The sequence below is a fragment of the Salvia miltiorrhiza genome, chromosome 3 (genome assembly GCF_028751815.1).
Source record: "Salvia miltiorrhiza cultivar Shanhuang (shh) chromosome 3, IMPLAD_Smil_shh, whole genome shotgun sequence".
In the NCBI taxonomy this organism is placed as follows: domain Eukaryota; kingdom Viridiplantae; phylum Streptophyta; class Magnoliopsida; order Lamiales; family Lamiaceae; genus Salvia; species Salvia miltiorrhiza.
In genome coordinates, this window is record NC_080389.1 from 56,844,678 (window position 1) to 56,864,258 (window position 19,581).

Below are 19,581 nucleotides of genomic sequence, written 5' to 3' on the forward strand. Positions count from 1 at the left end.
TTTTAACCAAATCTATTTTTTTGGTAAAAAAATACATAAACTTTTTATTTTTTGGAATTTGACATAACCCAAAAAGTTCATTGGCCAATAACTTGATTGACTGAATTCTGATGGCCAATTTGAAGGTACAGTTGGAAAGCCATTGACGTTGTCTTTCTAATGATACTTATATTGTTGGGTTTTGGTAACTGGAAGTGGTCGAAAAAAAGAAAAAATATAGAGTTTCGTGACCTCGACTTTCATGCCATTTTTTTTTACCACTTCCGGTTATCAAAACCCAACAATATAAGTATCATTAGAAAGATAACATTAAGAGCTTTCTAACGGTATCTTCGGATTGCCCATCAGAATTCAGACAATCAATTTATTAGCCGACGAACTTTCGGCTACGGTCAAATTCCAAAAATATAAAAGTTTATATATTTTTTGACCAAAAAAATAGATTTGGTCAAAAACCAAAATTTGAGTATAGTTATCAGACAAACTCTACTGAAATTAATTTGAGAATAGTGTAAATTAATGCAAAAATAATAATTAGAAATAATATTAAATGGTGTTATAACTTATAACTGCAAAATTCTGAAATACACATGCTAACTTTACAAATATGGACAAAATTTTACTATTTCGCCATTAATTAACTATAACTTTAAATATTAAATACCACTATTTGAAAAATGAATATACATGACACACGATACATAACATTTTATTTTAAAAGGAGTGGATCATCATGCATGCTTCGGGAAAAAAACATCATATGTCAAGATCAAAATATATGACGCGTTTAAGTGAGAAATAACGTTTCTCACTATGACAACATCATGTGTAAATAATATTCATGATTTTTTTTATAATTTAACAGTATTAAATAAAGAAATTTAAAGGCCGTCATATATACGTGTGATGAGTTAACATCCAATACATTTATAGAATTTATGGGAAAATAGAGTTTTGACCTGAGTGTGAATGATCGAAAAATAAACGGAAAAGGATGAAGAACTCAAAATGCCGGAAATTAAACAAGAACACATCTAGAAATCCTTCTTTCAAAGTTCAAATTATATATTGTCTGATCTTTTCAAAATGAACACGATGAGATATTTATACTACAGATATAGAGGGATACAATCATAAATTTTATGAATGCTCACGTACACTGCATTGCATGGTGCCTAACTAACAACTTTTTGAGGCGCACTAACAATAAAACTAATTAATCAGCTTTTGTAGGCTGTCACTATCTTTCCAACGATACTTGGTCACCAATGCTGAGGCTGAGGTGGCGTCGGTTTAGCTTGACCCACGGCTGCTCCATCGTCTTCTTATAATTAGTCAGCGCTAGCTTCCTTGACAACGCTGATTTTCAAAAGTTGGTTAACCTTGCCAATTCCGAGTTGTTTCGTTATAGATTTTCTGTACACTTACGAAGGGAAATATAATCAATTAATCTTTTTCTTAAAATTAAATATTACCAACGCTGATGTATACTTTGCTCCTCATCAACGTGTTAATTACTATGACAATTTACACAAATTGTCATATGACAATTCACACAGATCGCCATATATATGAATGTTTTCTTCACAATATACATATGACATTTCACTATAAAAATGGTGTGATAATATTATCCCTCCTTTATAGTATAAATGAGGAATGAGTAAGGGTCAAGTAGGAAATGTGGAAAAAGAAAGGAAGAATTTAAAAGGTGAAATTTTGTTTATCTTTCATTTTCCCATGATAAATTTACAACCAAAGAGAACGCACCCTAAGAATAAAATTATTTGTAGACACAGACCATGCACGTACTCATTTAATTGATTTGGGGTTTAGAACTTCTTTGTTAGTGTTGCATTTTACTATGTGAAGAGAAAGTGGCTGACTTTAATTTTATTCTTGGAAAATACATATATTTTCATAGCATTCTATTGTTTATATTATCTAGTGATTATTGTGTTAACAAATTTTCTGATAAGTTCTAGATGAGCAAACCTTTAAGTTTATATACAAATCGATTGAATAGAATCACATTAATGAGATAATTTAAAATTGGATAAATATCGCATTAATTAGATAATTTAAAATTTGGTAAATATCAGTTATTGGTCCATTGTTTGGGCGTTTTTTCAAAAATATTCTATTATAAATATAATTATAAAATAATACCCATCGTTCCACTTTTTTCTTATATGTGGCCCGTAAAAATTATTTGACTACCGCTATTTAACGTGTCCAGGCCAAACGCCAACATGGCAGACATGCGAAAAAAAAATGAAAATACACCTTGCATCTCTGGAATTAAAATAAAAAATATTATAGGCCTACCCATCGTTCCTCCCTCCCCGCCATCTCCTCTGCCGATTCCTCCCTCTCTCGTTCGTCGCCCCATGCCCACCCACCGCCATCTCCTCCATCGATTCCTCCCTCTCCAGCCATCTCCTTCGCTGCCCCCTGGAAGGTGCCATCTCATTCGTCACCCCCTGCTCACCTAACACCATCTCCTTCGCTGCTGACTGCCATATAAGTTTGGATTCGTGAAAATTCTTTTGTCAACTCTAAACATATTTCTCTGAATTTCAATATCATCTCCATCTGCGAAGAATTTGAGAAATCAAAAGATATTCTTAATTGAAGAGAAATTGATACAAAGAAAGTACTCCCTCCGTTCCGTTAAAAGCGGCCACGATCTTTTCGGCACGGAGATTAAGAAGAGAATTATTATGTTTTAATTAATGTGGTCCACCAAAATCAAATGACTAGTTAAGTTTGGTCACATTCTCACTACATCTGTTTTAGCGACAGTCGCCCCATGCCCCCTCTATCAAACCGCAAATCCAACACTCAAACCAGATTCATCAAATCGCATAGCCAAAAATTCTTCAAACTCAAAACCAATTCTCCAAGAAATTCTTCAAACCCATAAATCGCATAATCCAAAAATCTTCAAATCCAGAAATTACCTTCAAATTCTCCAGTATGTGTTTAAAAAATGATTTGTTTCAAAAATTGAGTCTCAATTCAATACATCATAGAGACGAGAGGGAGAGTGAGAGGGAGGTGAGGAGACGGATGGAGTGGCATAGCCGGAGCAGAGCAGCGGCATAGCCGAACAGACGGACGGAGTGGCCTAGCCCCCAAAATCAGACACCCAAATCAGAGATTGCAGGGGACGTCGCCGGAGCCCTAACCCCCAAAATCGCCAACCGGAGCCCTAGCCCCCAAAATCGTGCGGTGAGGGGACCGTCGCCGCCGCCGGAGGTTGCAGAGGTGCCGCCGACGTGTGCCTACCTTCGAAGAGAGAGAACTAAGAGAGAGAGGTGTGAGAGCGTGAGAAAGGTGAGCAAAAGAGAGAATTTAATTAGAAAGCCCTAATTTTGATTAAATGGATTTAATTAAATAAAATATTTCTACTTTTAGAAAGTGGCCACTTTTAATGGGACAAACCAAAATGAAAATGTTGCCACTTTTATTGGGACGGAGAATATATTCTGAAAGTTTTCTTCAACTTATCAATCAAAAGTAAAAGAATGATGATAAAGATACCCACTGCATGAAATGCAACGATTAGTTAATTAATGGAGGAAGGGAGGAACTGGAAGATGCAGTAAATCGACAACATAAAGGATGGAGTAGCTGCTTTTTTCAGAGATTATGAGCTAGGATTGAATGAGGGGGGAATGAGAGGAAGAAGAAGTTGTAGTAACTCAGATTCACTTTTTTAAAGTACGTAATAAATCGTTTTTGCAAATAAAGAGCTGTGTTATTTTAAATACGTGAATTTTCGTTCTTTTTTTTTCTTTTAATTCCGTGTGTCTGTCATGTTGGCGCTTGATAGGAACACGTCAAATATCGGTAGCCGAATAATTTTTATGATCGGGCCACTAATAAGAAAATATTAAAACGATAAGTATTAGTACTTTGTAATTATATTTAAAAGGGTTAAATGCATGTAATATCATGAACTTAAGTCGAATTCCAAATTTAGCATGACTTTTAAAAGTTCCAAATAATATCACCACCTTTACCCCGTGTCCAAATTTAACGTCGTTTTTTCCCCCCAAATTGAATCCTACGTGTCAATGACGTGGCTTGCCGGCACAAGTTTCCGGCCGGCGAGCAAAACGCTGCGTTTTGCTTGTCTTCTTCAACAATGCCTCCAATTCCTTCCGTCCTCGTCCCCCAATTCTCAAATTAGAACAAGTTAGGGTTTCTTTTAATTTTCCCCCTTCAACAGCGCATCCAATTCCTTTATTCCTCGTTGCCGCCGCCCCAGCTCATGGGATTGCCGCTCCTCCGTCGTCCTCCCTGCCTCAGGTAAGCCCCCTATCTCTCTTCTTCTCTCTATATTCTATCTCTCTTCTTCTCTCTATATTCTCCCTCACAGTCTCTCTCTCTCTGCCCTTGTTCGCGGCGGCCACGTACCGTGTGTCGCGGTTGCGTAGTAACGCCGGCAGTCGCCGCCACCTCTACCCCCTCCTCTTTTCCTCGCTCACCCCACCACCTCCCTCTTCTTCTCACGTCTGCCTTTTCCTCTATCTCACTATGTCTCTCGCTCAATCTACCCCTCTCTCTCTCTCTCTCTCTCTCTTCTGTTGGCAGTTGTCGTGGCACGTCGCGCCCCGCTGCGGTGGCTCGCGGTTGCAGCTGTCATCCCCCTTCTTCTTCTTCTTCTTTTTGTTCTTTTCTTAACTTTTCAGTTAATATCTTATTTTAATTAAATCTCTAATTATTTTATATTTCAGGAATCGTTGATTCGAGACATCTCTGGTTGTCTCTCCGGCATGACAGCCCTTTATCAGCTCAAGTTCCTACCTCCCTTTGTTATGTAAATTTATTCTATTTGTTGGTTCATTGAGAAATTGGTATTTTAATGGCGGATAAGCATACTATATTTGTGAAAATAGAATTAGAGGGAGAGAGAAGAGATTTAACTGCTGTGGAGGATTGTGAAGTTTGCTGGTGTATTTGGGATTTGCATAAATGAGGAAAAATCGTCAGAGGGAGATAGAAGAGATTTATGCCGGTTTGAAGTCGGTGCTAAAATTGAATATGGAGTAAAGTTACACATTTAAATTGAACATGAAGTAAAGTTATACATTTAAATTGAACATTTTTAAGTTACAAATTATGACGTGTCATTTGGAAGACACGTCATTGCCACGTGGTTCACATCATTGCCACGTAGTTCTGCCGGAAAACAAATCGGTGTTAAATTTGGACACGGGGTAAAGGTGGTGATATTATTTGGAACTTTTAAAAGTCGTGCTAAATTTGAAATTCGACTTAAGTTCATGATATTACATGCATTTAACCCCATTTAAAATGTGATATTTTTTAAAAAAACGTCTAAAAGATGGGCCAAAAATTAATAGCTACTCTTTAAAATTTTAATTTGCTCTACAAATTTAAGCGAAATTTGATTTTCATGTTACATGTGTATATCTCTCCACTCTTAAATGGGAATGGATCCCCTGTTGTGCACAAAAACAAGAAGAAAATAAATACATAACTTAAAAAAAATACAAAAAAGAAAAATACTAAATCACCCATTTACCTTGTTTTTGTGCAGAGCAGGGGATCCATTCCCCTCTTAAATTCATTTGACATAATTGAGCTCTCCTTTTCATGTTACATGTTGGTTAATAAAAGTGAGAGCTCTACATTTCATGTTACATGTGTATGTCATCGGTTAATAGTAGTGAAAGTATTGTTTGTATTGTCATTGGTTAAAACATCATTTGGCAATCCAACATATGATCCTAATATGCACGTGTCATCTGGGTGTGAGTGTGATTAATGAGGTTTGTGAAAAAAATTATAAAATTATATGTATATATATATATATATAATGCATTGACTAAACATTTAAATATTATAATGTTTAATAATATATGATTCAATTTAATTTACTTTACTTTTTAGATTGACATGTAAAATGACAATATTGATCGCTGTAGAAGTTCGTTAATTTTGAATATGAGTATTTCAAAGGCTATTATTTTGAGTTTTGTTGTTCGTATTAATTTAGGAATTTAAACATTTATTCAAACTTATAGTATATATTATGCATTATGATGTACATGTACAATTTTCAATGTTTTTGGGTGATTAATGCATAACTTTTTAATGTGCATTTGTATTTTGTGCCGAAATATGTTATTTATACAATTTATTGATTTTTAAAAATTTGAAATAGGAAATCAAAAAAGGTTTTGATTTGAAAAGAACATACACGATTCAAAACAGTCATCTAATATATACGCCGATAGGTAAGTGTCATGCATGTATAGCACAACAACTGTCATATATGAGCTCATACAGACGATCTTTAATTGTCATGGAACCAGAGGTATACATAATCTCTCTTTATAATGATTTTGAACGCGCAATATAACATTTTATGTTTGTCATCTATGAACGCTTTTTTTAGTGCTGTAACTTTCCTTTTGATACCCAACAACATATATACATGTATTAAATATATACTAATACACATTCATGGGCACTCACGAGATGCGTGAATGATTTCAAATAAAACCATATATAGCAAATTATTGTGTAATAAATACGTCCTAATCTTTTAGATTCGTATCATGTAATTTATGTGTTTACTATCAAATAAATTATAAAAGGAGTAAATTAGAAAGTTGTTTAATGTATATAAGGATAATCTGGTAATATTGGTAGCCCCAAAAGATTCGGGACAAATTAGGAAAAACGCGAATGATAATTAATTAAGAAAATTGCCAAAATCTTGATTATGACAATCTCCCAACTCCTTCGTCTAAACCCCTTTCTACGTCCATAAATAGCCGCAACATTTCCACCTCCTCTCCTCCTTTCCTCTCTCTCGCTCTCTCTCTCTCTCTGGCTCAAGAAACGTCGGTAAGTCTTCTTACAACTTTCGGTACATAACATATACATTAATACATATATGTGATATATGCATATTGCACATATGTTTAAATCTTCTCGTTTTCACACGTAATCAACGGCTTCTTCCAAAACTGCAGATTATGCATCTCTTCATTGTTGCCTTTTTTCTTATTTTTCTTCTAAATTAAGAAGCACAATCAATGAAATTAATAACGAAGGCCCTTTTTCTTTCAATCATCATTCTATTCTTGAATTTTTCGGCATTTCTGTTCATGCATGGACGAGCTCTAAATTGTAATAATGCGTTCGCGATTTTCTTTTCCCTGTATTATTATTCTGGTAATTTTCAGTGGTTTTCTATGACTCGGCAACGGAAAAGCGGTTGGCGGTCGTTGTTTGCACCTTGTAAAGTGGTAGATTAGGGTTCCTTGCTCCACGCTTTCCATCGCGCGTGGATCCCCAACCCCTCACTTAATGAAGGGTGGTGTGCCCACGCGCCATTGGGACGAGTGGGAGAGGTTGTGGCGGTGTTTTTTCGGTTACTTATGTTTCTTCCGCGTAAGGTAGTTACATACGCTATATTTACCGCACACGTGTCCATGGTGGGCCCAATGAGCTGGATGGGCCCACACCCCACTTAAATCTAGAGAAGTGCCAGAATCAAGTCGTTGTTGATTTATTTTTATCAAAATCATTTGGTAATAAAACATCAAATAGAATATTGTATCATCCTAGTGTGTCTAGCTAAATAACTTAGGGAAAAAATATCATATATTATCATAATGTTTGATATTTTTTAATTATTCCTTTTAATTTTTTGGTATCTTATAGCACACAATATTTCAAAAAATTATGATGTTTAAATTTTAGTGTCGTAAAAATAGTGCCATTAAATCTAATGTGTCATGTCAAATTTATGATACAATTTGATTACTCATTTTTTTTACTTACCAAAGACACTCTAAGCTTTGTATGTAGGTTAATTGTACTCGAATTTCTTTGTTGTTAATAGAGAATTACGTTCTTTGTTGTTAATAGAGAATTTTGATGAGCTAATAAAGATATAGTAGGAATTAATTACTCATTCTTTTACTTACCAAAAACACTGTAAGCTTTTTATGTAGCATAATTCTACTCGCATGTCTTTGTTGTTAAATGGAGAATTATGTTCTTTATACTCCCTCCGTCCACGAAATGAGTACCCATTTGTGGACGGCACGGGTTTTAAGAAATGTATTGAGTGTAGTGTGAATAGAATAGAGGTCCCACCTTTTTGAGTGTATTAATTAAAGTGTTGTGTGGGGTACACTTGCCAAAAAGGGAAATGAGTACTCATTTCGTGGACGGACGAAAATGGAAATATGGGTACTCATTTCGTGGACGGAGGGAGTATATATGTTTAACTATCTTTTTCCCCAATTTTGATGAGCTAATAAAGATATACTAGTAGGAATTTTGTGTCCATTTTACTTAATTCCGAATATACTAGCTAGATACATGTTTTAACAGAAACGATCACATGCCCACCGTGGGCAAGCATAACGTGCCCACCAGTGATGTGGCAATTGTAATTAGGAAAGAGAATTAGCAAATCTTACTCTAATTACAATTGCCACATCCGTGCCCACGGTGGGCATGTGATCGTTTAATGTGGGAAGACGATAAGATGTTATTTTCTATTAGGGGCATTACTATTCGGAATCTACAATTTATATAATTTAGTATTTTTATTTTATCACAATGATTCTTATAGTTCTAACCCTTTCAATATAATATGAAACCAAGCAAGATATTTTAAATTGTAGAAATAATTAATGACTTTAAAATATCACAAATTTTTATCAATCTTAATAAATAATAATTCAATCTATATATTTAAATTAATATCTTCCATATTAAATGCCTAGAAGATTTATTAACTCTATACGCCTTCAATTCCAGCCCATTAATTGCGCCCATTAAAGTATAGCATTATTATTATTTGAATATTAAAGCACAATTTAATGTATTGGAAGTTGTACTTTAGGCTGTCCTATTCATAATTATCATGTAGTTTTACAGTTCCAGATAGTTTTCTTTATTGGACTTTTGACTTGTCATTTTGTAGGAAAATCAACTTTTTATAATTGAGTTAAAGCGTGTTTGATTCTTGATGTGTCTTCTCCTCATTCCTCCACCATCTAATGTTGACACGCACCCAATCTTGGTCTTTTTCCTCTCATTTTATTATCTCTTACTTGATGTTTCCTAGAAACCCTCTGTTTCCTGTCTTTTTCTACACCATTATTATTTTATTAACTATATTTTCCTCCTATAAGAAATATATTTACTAGCGAATTATTAGCATTCGTAGGAGAGAGAGGAGGGGGGTGGATAAGAGAAACAGTTGGCGGCCGTTGGAAGTGGTAGTTGGGATTGGGATTGTAGCGCTACAATGATTCATGCATATGAGGCAAGCTTAATTAATCAGTCTCCGGTTTACTGATAAAGATGTTTCCATGTATTTGATTAAAATAAATAAATGTCGGTGTTAATGGAAAATATAAGGTATTGATTAAGACAAACCAAAACCTATAATACTTCTTTATGTCTTTTAACAGACAGCTTTTCAATCAGCCATGTCATGTTGAGTCATCAGAATCTGACTTGTATCATTTGCAAATACTATAAAGAAGCTCTAATGAATCAACAAAAGCGACCTCTCTTTATGTAATTAAATTTACGTGAAATTTCTGTTACTTTAGACTGATTTGTGATTAATTAACTAATGAGTTTTGCTATATATGAAAATGACAAATTTATCTTTTTGCACTTGGCCCATATTTTGCACAGTTAACTAAACCGTGACCGATTATTTAATATAATTATTCTTCTTTGTTTTCTTCTGTTTGTTATATCCTGCTATGATTTTTGAATATAATTTCTTTTTACATATTATATATCTCATGTAGATAATGTGATTCATAGATAATCTCTTTATAATTAACATTGATACATGATCCGATGTGATTTTCGCTATTACTAAAAAGTTGTATTCTAGTTTAATTCTAGCTAGTGAACTTTATACTTGTTGATATAAAGCAGTATAGTTTACATCAGTCAATTATAGAAGAGAACAAAATGTTATCCTTTGCAACCGTTTGCGTAAAAATGTAGCTTAGTCATAGAAAAGAAACTTACTTTTATCCCCCTTTACATTATAAAAGTAGTTAATAATGCTATTTCATTTGGGAGTGGTGTTAAATTAATCGGATAAACAATATTTACTCGTGGCCCCCATATTTTGGAGAATTTGTTCAAAGCCCATAATGTTTTACTAGAGAAAGACTTTCTTGTTTTATTTCTGTTTGTCTTCTTCGCTTTTTTCTTTATTGAGCTCTGAACACACACACAAACACTAGTATGTACAAATGCATTCCCTCTTTAAAACCAAGCTCGAGAATTAACCAAGTTCACAAAATAAGATGGGTGATTGGCTATTTATTTGTAATTAATTATTTTCTCGTGTTCTTGGAAGTTTGAAAACATTGAAGTTTAATTGAGAAAATATGTAATGATCATTTTTATTGCAGATAGAATTATGGTGAAGGAAAATATTCGGAGGCTTTACAACAGGGCTGTAGGCCTGCTATCCGAGCCCAAATTAAATGGAGCTGAGCCCAGTAGTGTGGAGCCCAATAAGCCCGACGCAATATATACTTCTTGGCTGGTGAGTTCCCTTATTTTCCATTCGCACATATATATTCACGAAATTATAAAATATACTCCCCCATCTCTGAAACATTTCATAAGAAAAATTAAGTGACACGAGTTTTAATAAAAATTAGTTGATATTTGTTAATTGAACATTTGTATTTGAAGCTTTTACGAAATTTAATAAACGCGTTTCTTTAAATGATTGGGTGTGTGTTGAGTCTTAAAAAAGAGATAGTATTATTTAGGTAATTATATTTGAAATTTGTAGAAGGAGCATCCTTCAGCACTAACTTCGTTTCAAGCGATGACGAGCGCGATGGCGCAAGGGAAGCAAATAGTCGTGTTTTTGGATTATGACGGCACGCTTTCTCCCATCGTTAGCGATCCCGACCGCGCCTTCATGTCTGATGCGGTAAATTTCATTCTTTCGTTTTCCTTTTTTACTTTAATTTTTCCTCTTTTAGTTGGTTTCATTTTATTAATAGTTTAGTTGAATTTTGAAGATGCGGTGTGCTTTACGTGAGGTGGCGAAACACTTTCCAACAGCCATAATAAGCGGCAGAAGTCGGGACAAGGTAACCCCCACAACTATATATGTCTCCTTTTAAATATTAATTGAGTTTTTTTGTGTGATATATTGCGTTTTGAGCAACTAATAAATCTCTTTCAAATCAAAATTAAAAGTGTAATAATGCGTGTGTTATGATGATCAGGTGTATGGATTTGTAAAGTTGGATGAAGTTTACTATGCTGGGAGCCATGGAATGGACATAATGGGGCCTCCTTCGCATGTAAATTCTTATGATGGCAAATATCAAACAAACACAATGGATAAAAAGGTTTGCTTTATATTCATCTAATCATGTCTCATACCGAATTGAAGATTAAAATTTTGAAATGGATGTGGTAGGGCAACGAAATTACAATTTTCCAACCTGCCAAGGAGTACCTGCCTACAATTAAGAAGGTAATTAATTATTTTACTCTAAAAAAATGGAACGTATATACAACTATTTCGTTAAATTAATTTATTTATATTCCAGATGTTAGAAGAGATCAAACAAAGAAGCTGCGACATCCCTGGTGTTTTTGTGGAGGACAATAGGTTTTGTATCTCGGTGCATTACAGACATGTCTTGAGCGAGGTACGTATGAATTTAAACTTAATTTGGAGGAGTCTAATTAATTATTTCATCATATTCATATATGATGATGATGATGATGATGATGATGATGTAGGATTGTGGAGATCTGGAGGAGATAATACACAACTTGCTTTCAGAATATCCTAACTTTCATCTAACTCGTGGGAAGAAAGTTTTGGAAATTAGGCCTTCAATTAAGTGGAACAAAGGTGATGCTTTGGTATACCTTCTTGAAACGCTAGGGTTCTCGAATTCTAGCGATGTCCTTCCCTTCTACATCGGCGATGATAAAACTGATGAAGATGCATTTAAGGTATATCAAAATTATCTCTGGGATTAATTTTTTAATTTCTTGTGAAAAAACTAAATCTTGCATTATTAATTAATTAGGTTCTTAGGAGTAGAGGACAAGGCCATGGTATTCTTGTGTCGTCGTCTCCGAGGGAAACTTCAGCTTCATATTCTCTACGAGATACCACAGAAGTGTTATCGTTTTTGCTTCGTTTGTCTAGGTGGACTGACACAGTACTAATGTCCAAGTGATTTATGGAAATTAATTAATGTGTTGGATTTTGTACATTAGATGTAGGGATATATAATTAAATGAAGGGAAATTCGAATGGGGCTAGTTTTTTATAGCCGCCATGCATTTTCCCTACGTTTGAATACTCGTGTTGCTTGATTATTTTTACATACTACTACATGTTTTCTTTTTCTCCTTCTTCTTTAGGTTTTTTTGGTGTTTTCCTTATGTATTGTAATTCCTTACATTGGTATAAAGATAATACGTACGATCTAGGCAAAGTCATGTGTTACATTCTTCAAATAATTCAAGCTGATATTTAGTAACTCAAGATATATTTTGGGTCCAAGCTGATAAGTCCATTGATATTGAAATAACAATTCAGCCTAGTAAACTCAATGATAAAGGAAATTATTATATGTTGGGACATTAATTATTTGATATTTTTCCTTAATTAATTATCTAAGCTATTTAATAATGAAATTTCTGCTTAAGAATTATTATATTTATTATTCGAAACATTCTTTGTTACGGCATTTTTTTTATCTCCTATACTATACACTTTTTTCGATTAACATATATAGTTTCTCAAACTTAATTAATTAATTCATCATTATTCAAGCTCGAATTGAGTACATATATACTCTGCCGGGGATTTGTAGTCTTTTTTTTTGATATAATGTGGCCAGGGAATTGTAATCTAGAAAGCAAATGACAAGTCTTCAACGCAATAAACTTAATTAAACTTTTTTTTTTTGAGGCGAACTTAATTAAACTTGACAAGAGTTAATTAAATACACTTGGACGTGTGCAATTGACTATTATCTACAATCGATAATTTTGTTTTTTCGCATCAAATAACGCAACCTTTTCAATTGAGTGATGAAATTAATCAAATACGTCTCACTCTTACTATAAATCCATATCGAGTTACAACACTATTACTGTTTGATTTAAGCAAAAGTCTACTCACACAAGCCCAAAGCCCAAAACGAATTAAATCTGAACACAAGCTTGAATCTTGATGGATATTTTTTTATGAATTCATATATATCTGTGCATTAAGAAATTTTTTTGGTGATGTTGAGAACTTGAGAGTCAAGAATACCACCAGCGGAGATGGAAATATAGTTTTAAGAAATAAAGTTGAGATTATATATACTTGATATAAAAATGGTGTTGGATTGGACCTAAAGCTTTAATAAAAGAAATTAAAAAATTTTGAATTTTGATTTTTATTAAATATATTATTTGATATAAGTGTTGAACCAAATATAAATAACGTATGTGATTACAACACAATTTTTTGAGGAACATTATTCTTACATATGATATGACTCATGATCCTATTGTGAGGTTGGTATGTTGGTTTAATTAGTGATAGCTAGCTATATATGTTTGAAGCCAAAAAAAATTTAGATTCGAGTCACTTGAAGCTGTTTATAAATTTAATTATTAATTTATCAAAAAAATGAGTATAACCATGGTCTATTGGTCTTGATCAAGTCCAAATAGTTTCCATCATTAGGACTGCAGTCAACTAATTGAATGCTTAAAAGGGGGAAAGGCTCAAATTTGATTGGTAAAGAAAACCAATAGACTTTAATTGTTGTTATTAAAGATAGGTTAAAAGTACCAAGAATATTGTCAAACCATATACTCCATAGTTTATGCTCCAAATAGGGAATCCACTAACTGTGAAATGAAAGAGATAGAAGGGAGAACAAAAAGATGGGCATATATGTAAACTTGAATTATTCATTGATTTTGACTGTTGAAATTAAGTTGACATCATACATATAGAGTAGTGGTAATTGCACAAGAAATGAACCAAATGTCACTATTCTTAGCAACTTTTGACTTCTCGCATATTTTCAACGTACTGTCATTAAAATTGATATTTTTCGTCCTCGTATTTTAACTTATTAATTACATGCATTGAACACAACAATTTCATCTCACATCATATATTATCAATGATGTGGTATATAATTATAGGCTAGTGACAAGTGTTGTGGAAATGTGTAGTAGTTTACAGAGAGTATATTCCTTTTTTTAGAGATGTGCGTTATATATTCCTTGAAAATGACTTAACAAATCTTTTCTAAAATTATTCTTGAAATTAACTTGTCATGAACAGAGTTGAATAGTTGTATACACCAATCATTTAATCATAAATAGATCAATATATATATAGCAATTCTGCTCAGGACATGAAGGTTCTGAGACCTGTGCAGAAACATGTGCAAAACTTTTATTTACTGGCCAATCATAGTATGGAGGTTTGATGATGGGGCATATAATTTTTTTAAATATTTTTAATAAATACTCTCTCTACCCACGAAATATCGTCATAAGTGAAGAAGACCCGAGTTTTAAGAAAATTTGTATTGTTTATTTAGTTAGTGGAGAAATGGATCCACAAATGAAGAAAAAATGAAAAAAATTAATTAAGTTAGTGAATGGAGAATGTGGCTCATATGTGAGTGGAGAAAGAGACCCATAAATTTATTAAAAATAGATTATGACAATTTTTTGTAGACAGACCAAAATGGCAAATTAGGACAACATTTCGTAGACAGAGAGAGTATATTTTAAAAGTTGTGAGTTTTTCTTAAGAATAATCTAGAAAATTAATTCGAAAATTTAATTTCTACCACAAAGTTTCCGATATTAAAGCTCTCTTTTAGTTTTGGTAATAGTTCAAAAGTCCTTAATCAGAGTTGAATACTCTTACAACAAACTCAAACAAACTTGAAAAATTAACAATAAAAACGCAAACATGAAACATAAGCTAACACCATAGGTGTGCACGGTTTGGGAATTCGGGATTGGGAAATTTCTAGAACTTTAACAAAACTTTGAAACTCTATAAAATATTGGGACGTGCACGTGCTAGATCAATCAATTGAGAAAAGTGAGACGCTTGGTATGGGGTACTTGAAAAGAATCCAAAATGATCCAAATACATTTAACTATAATTGCTGGATCTAATCAACAAAACTAATGATTGGAAAATGAATGTAGATAAATATTGAACGAAAAAACATTGAATTTTTTTTATCTCACTCTAGTCACTCTCATTATAATATACAGAGTTTATGGATAAAATATATATAGAAAATATCTTAAAATATTAAATAAAAATATAATCATTGTAGCTAGTATTATAGACTATAGTATACTACAATAATACATATCTATGAACCGAGTTTATCAAGTAGTTTTGAGAGGGAGAAACTGTTTTGGGAAGAAAAAGTAGTATATATGTCACCAAATCACTATATTTTTTTAACATTCTTATTAGTTTTGGAATAATTGTTGGAGATTGTGACGATGGATATTCATGGTTAATAACTTTAATTATGAATTATGATGCCAATATTTCACAATTTGTAAATTCTACATTCGAGATATTTAATTATAGTTAGACCATCTTTTCAAGCCCGTTTCTGAATCTTTCTCCACTATAAGATGATGATCTATTCTGTGTGGAGTTTCATTTCTCTCAATAATTAGTTTGTGGACAAAACTAGGGCTACATATATAATCCCTACAAACTAGTACAAACATGCACACCACCACCACAAAACCAAATCATATATATCTACAAAATCGTAAAATTAAAGTGTCCAATAATTGACTGTGTGCATTATATTGAATTCATTGTTGGCGCGACACATACGCATTGAAGCTTGATTTTTTAATGCCTATATGTTTTCCTCTACAAGTAGTCAATTCTGGAGAATCTAGCCACCAATGTGTGTTGATGGCATCTACAAGTAGTGGAACTTATGCAGAGACTACTATATACTGATCAATCTACATGTCGATGTGATCACTCAGCCTAGCTAGCTAGCACCATATTTTACTATTATTATCTATGTTGTCTGCCTACTTATCCTTATAATCAATACACGCTATGCCTTCAAATGATGCAAGTGTTGAAGATCAAAAAATGAAAGATTCCAAGAGTATATGTTAGTAATAAATTTGACTGATTTTTCCATCAAATGGACTACTATGAAATCTTCGATTTTTTTTCCTCTTGCTCTATCCATATCCCATAGATATAGAATTAAGAGATAACCTTTCTTTCTGTATGAATCAATACATTTCAATTCCTTCTTGATACAGACCGGTTTTTTATTTATTTATTTTTTTAAGGGGGAAAAGACACTTAAATTCATTCATTTAAATCGTTTTGTACATTAGCTCCCAACCATGTGGGGAAAGTGTCGGTCCATGTATGGTCTCGATCGCTTTGCTCAACAAATTTTGGTAAACTATGGGCTGCACCATTGATTCATCTATACTACATATCACAGATGCCTACAACATGGTAGCCTTCAAAGTTTTTTTTTTTCCTAACTTTTTTTTAAGACAATAGTAGAATTGTAAGTTTAATTAGCACAATGTTACTCTAAAATTTCGTAATATGTCACTTAAAAGTAGATAAAACAAATTTCACAATATGATACTTATTTGAAGACAAAGAGAGTGTATATATGATTTTTTTTTATATATAGAAATCACGTTTGAAGCAAGCATATGGTTTATATTCTTTATGTTGTGAAAATTTTAAGCTTGTTTTGAGTTAAAAAGAAAAAAAAAAGAGAAAGACAAAATATACAAATTAAATTAGGACAATAGGATTGAATTATATTGGCTCCATATACGTGTCCACGTAAAAAAAATAGTATAATTATTTAAACCCTAGATAGTAATATAAAACAATAAGTTATTTAATTTGCACATCTAATTAACTTTTACTATAATCACCACATAATGCGAGTCATATATTATAATTTTCTGCAACAAATATATGAAAGGGTAACTTGATTATTTAAATAATGTATTTTATTTCTCAGTCCAACCGTGGAAATTAACACAATTAAGAAATAATCATTCCAATTTTTATGAATACCAATCATAGAAGTTCAAGTACATAAATACTTCATTTATTGTAATATTACATTACCAAGCTGATAATTACATCTCAATCCACCGGCGATCTGTCACAGTAGACAAACTTACTTCGATAGTGCAAGCCTCGTGATTTGGCTATGTTTAATTAGACTTTTAAACATAGCATTTAATTAATTTTTTTGTCAGGAATCAAGTGCGTTTACCATGTGGCTTTTGTTATACGCTTCGTCGCTTTTGCACTCCGAATGACACAAAGTACAAAAAAGTCAATTGATTTAGATTGTAAAGTATTAAAGGTACTTTATTATATTTGTCATTATATAGATAAATATCAGAAATTTCAGCAGATGTATCTCTCATTATATTTACCGAGTCTAGAACGAAAGCTTATTTCTACGAGATTTTAGCAGCAAATTTGAGAAATATGTTTATGCGATTTTTGTGGATATTTTCAACATCAAATCTCCAGATTTTATGAAGTATTATTGGATCACAATTTTAAATATACTCTATTATCTTTATTGGAGTTTTATTCAAGATATAACTCTTATTAGGGTTCGCCTATTTAAAAGAAAAGAGACGAACGTTTGCTGCTGCTGCTTTTCATTGTTATTCTCCTAATTTTGGCAGAATGTTTTCGTGCGTTTCAAATCATACAGTTCGTGTGTGCGTGTGATCTTGTTTGATTGCTTTTTCGTTGTATTATTGAGTGATCGATTGGAGTTGTGGAATCTTATTCTTCGTAATTTCACCGGGCTGTTGGTGAACGCTTTTTTCATAGGGTTTAGGTGGTGAATGTGTTGTATTCATGTCTAAAGAGTAAGTTGTTGTCATGCTCTCAATTATTCATTAGTGGTGAGATTTTGAGAAGATATAGATGCTAAGTAAGATAGAGTAGTCTTATTATGTAAGTCTTTTGTATATTTTAATTTCATCGATCTAGTGGATCGTTTACAATGAGCGAAGCCCCCAGATATATAAGTGTTTTATCATCGAATTGGATGATCATAATTTCACCTATCATTTTTTTTTGGTCAATTTCAAAAATTAGCTTAGAGTATCTTTTTGTGAAAGCTTTGGGTATTATATTTTGTGTGTTTATGAAAATATGTAGTCCCTATCTATGTGGACACACGCTTATGTGTAATAGCCAAAAAAATCATATCTAAAAAATTAGGTGCCACGCACTCAAATCTACGCTTATGTGTAATAGCCAAAAAAATCATATTTAAAAAATTAGGTGCCACGCACTCAAATCTACAAAAATGTTTCGAACTTATGATTTCGGCCTAAAAAACTCAATGTTACCACTGTGCCATCTCAAGGAGACTAAATATTTACATTAAATTATATCAGTTGGGATTTGCACGAGAATACTATTTTTTTTGTGAAAAATAAGAATAACAAAAAAGTTAATATAAATATGTAAATAAATTATCTGTAATATTGCACAAATAATCGTACGTGTTCAGTTAATATGGTGAAATTTTTATCGTCCTCAAAATTTGAAATTTGGTGAGGTTTTCGGCTCTCCAAGTAAACGTCAATTATAGAATTTGAAGATCTCACTTTCGGATTCATTTTCATTTTTATCATATTTGATCATTTTCACTGAATTATTTTTAATAAGGAGTATTATAATTCTCTATAACATTATATGATAAAATATTGCAGTTCTGAATTTTCTTCAAAAGGAATCGACAGTCAAAACTCACAAGAAAACAGAGACGTTTGAATTCGAAATTAGTTAGAAGAACAGAAATTAAATTAAAAAATTAAATTAAATTAAATAGGCTTTAATTGGAGGACGAAAATGAAAAACCTTGCCACGTACAGTATTTAAATAGGCAAATTTATCCGTCCAGTATGATTAACTTAATTTATTATTCTTATATAGATAATTAGATATAAGTATATGATAAATACATGACAAGTTGACAACATACATGACATTACAATCTGTGATGGTTATTCCTGTAATCCGATTTAAGTTCGAATCCAGAATTTCGTAGAATGAACTTGTGTTTACGTCACTCCACTAATTAACTCATTAAACACAATATATTTTTGAAATATATATATATATTAATTTTGTTACGATAATAAAATAATTCAAAGGGCTCCCCTAAAAAATTGATAACACTAAGTGCAATAATATAATATCATCATTAAATCTCCAGCATATTTATTTAAAAGTTGTATCTCAGTGTCTTGCAAATTGGACTCCTATGTTGCAAATATTACCTTACTGTCTATTTGAACATTATGTATAATGTCTTTATAATCACAATATATGTATATATATATATATATATATAGGAATGGGATCATATAGATCCCAATGCTTATAATAGATCCTTAGATCCAAATCTTGACCACACATTTATGACATGTGGCGCATCAAGATGG

General features: G+C 32.4%; 1 protein-coding gene across 3 annotated transcripts; it reads left to right on the forward strand.

Annotated features, from left to right (window-relative positions):
- Positions 1-6,777: 6,777 nt before the first annotated feature.
- LOC131014629 (probable trehalose-phosphate phosphatase 7) lies at positions 6,778-12,435 on the forward strand. Of its 3 annotated transcripts, none has more exons than XM_057942657.1 (9): positions 6,778-6,888; positions 10,452-10,588; positions 10,844-10,987; positions 11,079-11,150; positions 11,289-11,414; positions 11,486-11,542; positions 11,619-11,720; positions 11,815-12,033; positions 12,111-12,435. In XM_057942657.1, the coding sequence occupies exons 2-9, from the start codon at positions 10,460-10,462 to the stop codon at positions 12,261-12,263; spliced, it is 1,002 nt and encodes a 333-aa protein (XP_057798640.1). In that variant the 5' UTR covers positions 6,778-6,888; positions 10,452-10,459; the 3' UTR covers positions 12,264-12,435. The 3 variants fall into 3 exon arrangements, with proteins under 3 accessions (XP_057798640.1, XP_057798641.1, XP_057798639.1); XM_057942658.1 differs by lacking the exon at positions 6,778-6,888 and adding an exon at positions 8,579-9,331; XM_057942656.1 differs by lacking the exon at positions 6,778-6,888 and adding an exon at positions 9,384-10,365.
- Positions 12,436-19,581: the final 7,146 nt, after the last annotated feature.